Source organism: Zea mays, chromosome 2 (genome assembly GCF_902167145.1).
Source record: "Zea mays cultivar B73 chromosome 2, Zm-B73-REFERENCE-NAM-5.0, whole genome shotgun sequence".
Classification (NCBI taxonomy): domain Eukaryota; kingdom Viridiplantae; phylum Streptophyta; class Magnoliopsida; order Poales; family Poaceae; genus Zea; species Zea mays.
The window spans coordinates 33435353-33443633 of NC_050097.1; the positions used below are offsets into that span (position 1 = coordinate 33435353).

The following is an 8281-nucleotide window of genomic DNA, read 5'->3' on the forward strand; positions in this document are numbered from 1 at the left end:
CGGCTTCCAGCGGACGCGTGGGTCGGGTGGCTTCTGATTTCCTGTACAAGGCCGGCTTCTGTGGGAAGCGCGACCGCCAGAAGCTGGGCCGGAATCTAGCCGTTTGGCCGCGGCTTCAGCTTCTGGCGGCCAGAATCGGCCCAGAATCCCAACCAAACAGGGGTAAAATTAGCCGCGGTGGCTCCAAGATAAAAATGGGCATATATATAGGCATGACTACTGTTTCTGCTAGAAGAATGAAGAAAAGGGTTGGTATAGATGATGATGGCTTGCCCTCGAATACGTTCAGTGGACGAGAGAGCAAATTTCTCGGGACGTCCAGTTTGCTGTTGCAACCATTTTTTCTGTGCGTAAAAACAATGGGATTTGCCAAAATTCAGGTGACTGAATCCTATTATCTTCTATAGGCCACAGTTATTGTACATATTTTATATTAAAATTGAAGATTCGGTTCTACAGTTTTTGTTTTGAGAACAAAAAAAAAACATCTATTCGATAAAATCATATAGCCGACAAAATCTGATCCATATTAGTACGAAGACACAGTTAGCAATTATTTTTATAGCCAAACAATTTACTTATATGAATTGGTTACACATGAATATTGATTATAGCCTTCTCAAACATCAGCCACCTGATATACACGAGAGGTGAAAAACAATAGAGGGGATGTTTGGTTTCTAGGGACTAATGTTTAGTCCCTATATTTTTATTCTATTTTAGTTCTAAAATTGACAAATATAGAAACTAAAACTTTATTTTAGTTTCTTTATTTAGTAATTTATACGCTAAAAAGGAATAAAATGAAGAGACTAACATTAGTCCCTAGAAACAAACACCCCAAGAGTAGTGGGTCGTACGTGCACAGTATTGGTGGTAAAAAAAAAAGACGCTGGCTGAAACATCTTTAATTTGGCGGCGGCGGCGGCGCAGCAGATCTTGAGACGGGAAGAGTAGTCCAAGGAGATGTGTCAGTGAAACGTTATCGTGATCAACGACTTGCTGCATATAGACATTATAGTGAGTAATGTAACAGCCGTTTGGTAGCACTCCTAGTCGTCGTTCAAATCCGTGCTCACGCGAACTGCACGTCAGATAATCTCGGTCAAGCCCGACGCTCTCATCAGATCAGATCAGGCGTTTCTACCAGGCGAGCGTCACCCGCCCGCTGTTGCGACGGAGACGACATTTCAAAGCCTAGGACGCACACCAGAGATGGGAGTGGGAGCGGCTTGTTTGTTTGGTCGTGGGCTCGTGGCTACGCTGTGATCCGCCCGCAAGTTGGACGGCTGGGAAGGTATATATGCATTCAATCTCGAAGTGATTTCACCCTTTTTTTAATCTAAATGAGTTGAAAGAATATTTTATTAGTCAACCAGGCCTCACGAATCTCATAAGTTGTGAATTCTCCTTGGTAGTACTTGAAGTCTTAACCCGTGACTGCACAAGTGATTTCATCATTTTCATCTAAATCAGCTGGAAATAATATTTTGTTAGTCAATCACTCCTAGGTCGTAGGTGTGAATCATACGTCTTCATATACTAACATATATCTCGTGCTAATGATATAGTCCCACTGATAGAAGGAAAGAATCGGCGACGGTGGCTATTATGTAAGGGAAAGGGTCGGCGATAACGTCGATGTGAGTGCGGGGATGGGGCGGTGGGGATGCGGGGGAGAGGGAGACTGGAGGCAACAGGATCGCGGGGAGGGAGAGAGAAAGGGATGAAGATGACCTAAATAAAATTGTCCATTGAATTTGAGTAAGGGAAATGAAGTTATCCAGCGATCTAAACCGCTAGTTTTGATGGTGTGTTAAGTTTTGGTGTAATTTGTTTTATGAACTTAGTGGAAGTTATGGATGTGAGGGTGATTTGGCCGATTTAGTGGATTTTGTAAAGTTTAAACTGATGAATTATAAAATGGTATAAATATAGATAGATTAGCACACCACAAGTCTTAACACTGACGGACGAGCTTCTCTCCTCAAACCTAAACCTTCTACCCGTGTATAAATACACATACAAAACATGTTATTGATACTTTTAGTTCATCATTCAACAACAAGGTGTATTGGCGAATCATTGTTTTATTCCTTCCGTAGTTCCGTGGCTCATATTCTGCGATTGGTAGTTAGGATAAAATACCACTGTTCCCTCTGCAGTGCGTACAATTAGTTCATTATTAGATTCAATGGGTTTCCTCCTGTGATCTCCTTGGGAGCGCCTGGATCATTGCATTCAATCATTCATGGCGAACACCGACTCTATGGCCTGCAGATACGTGTTAGAGGACGCCTTGTAAGACGTCGTAATGCCTTTTGTGACATAGAGGTCATTGTACTCTAATCGGAACTGGCGATATCAGTATCATTGGCACCGCCGCCACCCACAAAGACACCATCACCATTACTGGCATCGAAACCATTGGTGCATGTGCATCGAATATGTGTATACCGTCGAGCTTTGGTCTGACACCAATCAGTGTTAGGCCATCGTAACAACCGTTCAACGTTGAGATGGCACTCTCGACGCCGACTCTATCCCCAGCAAGAGCGACTCAAAACCCCTTTCCACCCCATCACTACTAACTAGAGAGAGAGACTCTGCCATATTTCTTTTTTTTCTCCACGGGGTCTTTAAGGGGTGTCAAAGACATATATTGCTCTCTAAACTATAAATTACATGAGTTTTCTTTAAAAATGTTTTAAATATAAATTACAATGAGACAATAAACATCATATGCTATATGTTTTTTTCTATTGAGCTTTAAAGAAGTTTTTAATGGCATATCTACCAATATTATTGCTCACTTTGTTATATAGGATTTTTTGGGGACTAATACTAATCATTGATGTCAGAGGTGGATTTGATCAAGGGGAGTGTTACAAATGTCTTGTACGGAATGATCTCACCATCTTGTCCAAATATATTGGAGAGAGTATGTCGCTAGTCAAACACGAACTCCTCGTACGTGAAAGATCTCCCATCCTCTTATATTATATGTCCATGTCGTGAGCAGAGATAGTAACAACTCTAAATTTCACATTATAAAATTTAATGATAGATACTCCCTCCGTTTCTTTTTATTTGTCGCTGGATAGTGCAATTTTACACTATCTAGCGACAAATAAAAAGAAACGGAGGGAGTATCTATTATGGTCGAACTCTATTTTTATTTATTCTGAGCTAAAACTAATTAAGAAATCAAATGAATCGTGAAGAAACATTTAGATTGTGATTCATTCCTCCATTCCTCTTCTTTCCCTTTCTATATACATATATGATAATAAAATACATAAGTTCTTAGTGTAGACGTCCACAACAAACGGTGCACGGTTCTGCCATCTATCCCAGCTTGGAAGGTTCCCGAGGTCCCCGCCTCCCTACGCCGATCCGTCCCTCGCGCTGCGTCTCTCTCGCTGCGTCCTTCCGTAGTCTCCTCCAGCAATCAACGCGTCCTCGCCTTACCATGCCGATCTAGCCCCGGCTCTCCATGGAAGGTGTGACCTCTGCACCCAACTCTCCAGGGAAGGCGCGGTCTACTCTCTATGGCCTCCCGCAATCAACGGTCTCTTGCCCCACCGCGATGACCTTGCCCTGGCTCCCCATGGAAGGCCGTGGAAGGTGCGACCGAGCCCCAGCTCAACATGGAAGGCGCGATCCACTCTCCTCGCCCCATCATCGGCGTCCACTATCCATTGAAGAGTCCCGCCTTCCCAGTCCCCCTTCCCCACAGATGGCCGGCGAACCCATCGCCACCGTGCCATCGGGGCCTGAATCCGTGGCCGAGGCCGACCGCCTCCTGGCACTGGCCGAGTCGGAGCTCTCCACGGGCAGGCACGCCCTTCGCGCCCAGGTACGCCCTCCGCGCCACCCGCCTGTACCCGACCTCCCCGCGCGCCCTAGTGGTGTCCACCGCCGCCAACGTGCTCCTCGCCGACGCCTCCTCCCACCACGCTGCGCTGCTGCTGCCCGAGCCCGACGACCCCGATGCCTCGCCGCTCTCCGTCTCCGAGCTCTGCCGCCACTTCAAGTCGCTCATCAAGTCCCTCCGCGTCGGCCTCGACGCCACCACCGCAGACGCCTACCCCTCCGTTGCTGCCGCCGCCGAGGAGGCACTCGGTCGCGCCACCAAGGCCTACGAGGCGCTCACCGCTCCTGCCCCTGGGACCTTCTGGACCGCCTGCGCCGGGTGCCGCCTCCTCCACGAGTTCGAGCACAAGTATGTGGGATACTGAGTGCGATTAAGGTTCATCAAGTGAAATTTAGATACTGAGTGCGATTTCGGTTTCAGCTCTGGAAATTGCTGATCAATTAATTATGGGGGGAAGCGTCTCTACTTCCTTCTCGGTTGGTCAAGGTATCCCCTTCCTGTGTCCTCTCTCCTCTATGTAGATGGCGAATTTGTGGAGTCCGAATAATCTGAATGTTCTCGCATTCTTTACATAATCCCTTGCCAATTTATGGCAAGTTTTATTTGCTCCATTTGTTTTATGGTATGATGATCTGGATCTGATGAGCCCATTCAAATTCTTTTGCCGAGCCGCCGTCCCTCTTTTTCTACTGTTTGTTTGTGCATCGGAATTGCTGGATCTATACCAAAATCTGAAAAGTGTAGGCCATACAGAGAATTAAGAAGTTGTCTTGACCTCACTGGACCTAGAGACTACTCATCACCAGAGGAAATGGTATTATGCTCTGATAATATATTCTTAAGGATTAACCATGTTATTTTCTTTTTTCTAATTGTGCTATTACATTTAGGTACAATGACTAACATCAGCTTCTACTGTACTAAGGAGGGTGTTGGATAATGCAGCATCTTCTATACCTTTTAAACTGGATGCATTTCCTCCCTTTTCAGTATGAATCACCAAAAGTGCTGACAAAGGAATGCCCCAACCCTGATGAGGATGACCATTGATTTGTTGTTTTGACAGGTAATGCAGATTACAAATTCTTGCTACCCAAGTGCTCATTTTCTAACATATTGCACCTCTGTACAATTTTAATTTTAATTTTTTATCATTCTTTTATTTGTACCTTGTCAAACTTGGATAGAAAGTATAGATGTCATTCTTAAGTAATAGCCAAGACTTTCATGTAGATTGCAACGCATCTGCTGCTTGATGGAGGCCGCTAATTCTTCATGCCCAAGTTTCCCTGATCTTGCACCTTTCTTTTCTCGTAGATTGTCGCCACTTGCTGGGACTAAGCCGGCGACGCGCCGTGGAGGCGAGAAGGCGATGAAGTGGAAGGCAACAAACTCCAAATAGGTGGTGTGGCAGAGCACGAAGAAGACTCTGGTGAAGGAGCCCCACAGGTATGTGGTTTCCATCGTCATCGCAATGTGTATTGTCGGCGCGTTCGCGCAGGCCACGGCGTTGCAGAACACAGGAGCCTTCCAGAACTCTGAAAGGTGCCTGTCACCGTGCACACTGAGATAAGGGGAATATCTGTGTTAGCCGCATGCCCACCTGCACACATACTTAAATAGGGGCATATCTACTATGTATGCTTCTCTCTGAGTAGTAGGAGAGGTACTATGGGACGGCTACAAAGAACTAGGAGGTTACTTAAGAAGGCCATTGGATTCAAAACTCATGTACGCTACTGTGACACATTGATGGTCCTGAAGTTGTGGATAATGTCAAAGGTTCCCTTTAGATCAAGGTAACTTCTAGGTCCCTTTGTCTAGATTATACACATATACTGTGTGTTTGAGAAATATATTTGAGCCATAGATTTGTTATGCAAATCTGAAGCATAATCGCTTAGTTGTCATCCTATCTCTACTCCTCCTTATGTTTGTATCGTAGGCGTCCACATTCGAGGATGGTGCACTGTTCTAATGCCTTGTCTGTTCTAATGCCTTGTCTGTTCTAATACTTTGTCTGTTCTGATGCCTTGCCTGTTGGGAGTGCTCTGTCTAATGCCTTGCCTGTTGTCCATTCTGATGTCTGTTGTCTGTTCTAATGCCTGTTCTCTGCGAACTGTCTTTGTCTGTTTCGGTGGAGGCTACCGTCGTGAAGCACTGGCCACCGGGTGCTGCACGTCAACGGCCAACAGGGGGCACCATGCAGGTGGGCAGAAGCAGCCAACGACAACAGTAGGGCACAGGTAAAATGATCCCCCCCCACTTTAGAAATTGCAATCCCTATTTTGATCCTCGGATGTGCACCATGCACCCCTGGTCCCTGGATATATTTTCAATGAATTGGCTATCCTAGGCTACAAGCAGAAATGGTAAGTTGAACTGAGTTAGAAGATAACTGATTATTCAGCGTGGATAAATATTGTTTCTAACCAAGCTTTCTATCCTATATTTGCATGTTCTTCAAAGGGATGTATATGGACCTTCCAGATACACTAGACTTTTGCAAGCAACCAAAGATACTCTCAGAGAAGAAGGTTTGCCTTGCCTTGAATACTTCTTGACTTATGTCATATTGAGCATTTGAGCTATTGAGAAATATTTATACAGACATTGTTGATCTTGCACTTGCATGCCTCTATGTAATAGGCTAAACTAAGCAGCATTGTACAGGATACTGGTACTTTTGCACTTGCATTGTCTCTTCTTGCTAGGTAGAGTCCTACCCCATAGTCTGGAACTAGAAGAATTCTGATTTTCCTTTTAGGAATCAATGTCTATTTGAGCTTTGTTTGGCCTGCATCGCAAAGATTCCGATGTATTGTACCATTTATTTGTTGTACACTTGGTACTGATATATATTATGTGAACTGCCATGTTAACATGTAAAGACTGATTTTCTGCCATCATTATTATGCAATCCCATTAATTTGGTTTTGCTTTGAATGAGCTATCTATTGCAGTGCTGCCAACCTATGTTAGAGCAGAAAGATGCACACACCATTTTGTTCAATATGTACTGTGCGTGAATTAATGTTTATGTGATCTTTGCTCACTTTATCTGTCCAGGAGTGTTGTATTTGCCTATCGGCTTACGATGACAGTGCAGAGTTGCGCGAACTACCCTGTATGTGTTCTCCAGTCGCTGATACCTGGGTATGGTTTTGGTTTTGTTGTGGTGATTGTCAGGCGCGAGGATGCTGCAGCATTCGAACAGCGCCAACGAGCTGCTCTTGCGCCGGAAGCTGGAGGAGCAGCAGCAGGCTGCCGAACTTCATCACGCCATTGAGCTCCAGAGCCGCCGCCTCATGGGTCTCCAGCTGCTCGACCTCAAGGCTCGCGCAGCTGCGACAACAGCAGCGGCATCGACACTGCCAACACCAGTTGCCAATGCCTTCGCGTCCAGCCATCCTTTGAGCACCATGGCAGTCGAGTCGCCACTAGAGTCCGGTATGTGTCGCGGAGGAGCACGCGTTCGTTGGTCACTTAGGTAAACCAAACCATATCTCAAATATTACTGATCAATGTGATTCCTTGGCCGATGACAGGAGAGCAGCTCAAGCTGAGCAGTGGGTTTGCTCTGGAGGGGAAGCTCAACGGTGGCGATAAGGAAGAATCTGCTTGCGAGGCGAGCCCTGACGCCGCTGATAGCGACCAAAGGTGGATTAAACAACCCATTTCATCATTCTTCTTCCTTGTTAGTTATGATTCCGCTTGCCTTTCATGAATCATGATCCTATATGTATATTGATATTAATCAGTTCTAGAAAGTTCAACAACATTTGAGCATGTCAAAACCTGATCGTTGCCTGTTCCATGTCAACAGTGGAGATCACAACTTGCCGGACAGCCCATTTGCGTCCCCTACCAAGTCTGCCGCGCTCGTGCACGACAGTTTCGCCGCCACGGAGCCTGAGAACACCGCGTCCCTTGTTGGGAGCAAGATCGACGGCGGCAGTAACCATCTCCGCCCCCTTGCGCTGGAAATCCCTTCGCCCAGCTCCTACTTCTTCCCCATGCGCGGGTGCGTTGGAAAGGCCTCTACTCTACTTTTCCGTGGCGCCGATTATGTCCGTGAACATTCTGTCATCCACGAGTGAAATGATTCTCTCCGAATGCAATGAGCAGGCTGTCCTCCGATCACGGAGCCATGGGGATGTAAAGTTCAGCATTGGAAGCGAGTGATACCCCAGCCTAATCATAGTAAGCACTAACGGCCCTCTTTATTCCGACTAGGCTGCTTCTCAAATAACATATTTTTTTGTTTTGCTTTACTAATCGTCCTGCCCTTTCTCTCTAATTTCCCCCCTTCTCCTTTCGCTGCTTGTGGTTGTGACACGAATACTAGAAGCCAAGGAAAAGTGATGATGGATATATAGGAAAAAAAGAGAGAATTGAGTGTCA

General features: G+C 45.8%; 2 protein-coding genes across 2 annotated transcripts; both read left to right on the forward strand.

Annotated features, from left to right (window-relative positions):
* The first annotated feature begins 3378 nt into the window (after positions 1 to 3378).
* Positions 3379 to 5498, forward strand: LOC109944492 (MICAL-like protein 1). The gene is made up of 2 exons (XM_020549279.1): positions 3379 to 4190; positions 4281 to 5498. Exons 1-2 carry the CDS (start codon positions 3651 to 3653, stop codon positions 4311 to 4313), a joined length of 573 nt encoding a protein of 190 aa, XP_020404868.1. The 5' UTR covers positions 3379 to 3650; the 3' UTR covers positions 4314 to 5498.
* A 1156-nt stretch (positions 5499 to 6654) lies between these two features.
* Positions 6655 to 7604, forward strand: LOC103646256 (zinc finger CCCH domain-containing protein 22). Its single transcript, XM_008670987.3, has 2 exons — positions 6655 to 7327; positions 7426 to 7604. The coding sequence occupies exons 1-2, from the start codon at positions 7075 to 7077 to the stop codon at positions 7602 to 7604; spliced, it is 432 nt and encodes a 143-aa protein (XP_008669209.1). The 5' UTR covers positions 6655 to 7074.
* Positions 7605 to 8281: the final 677 nt, after the last annotated feature.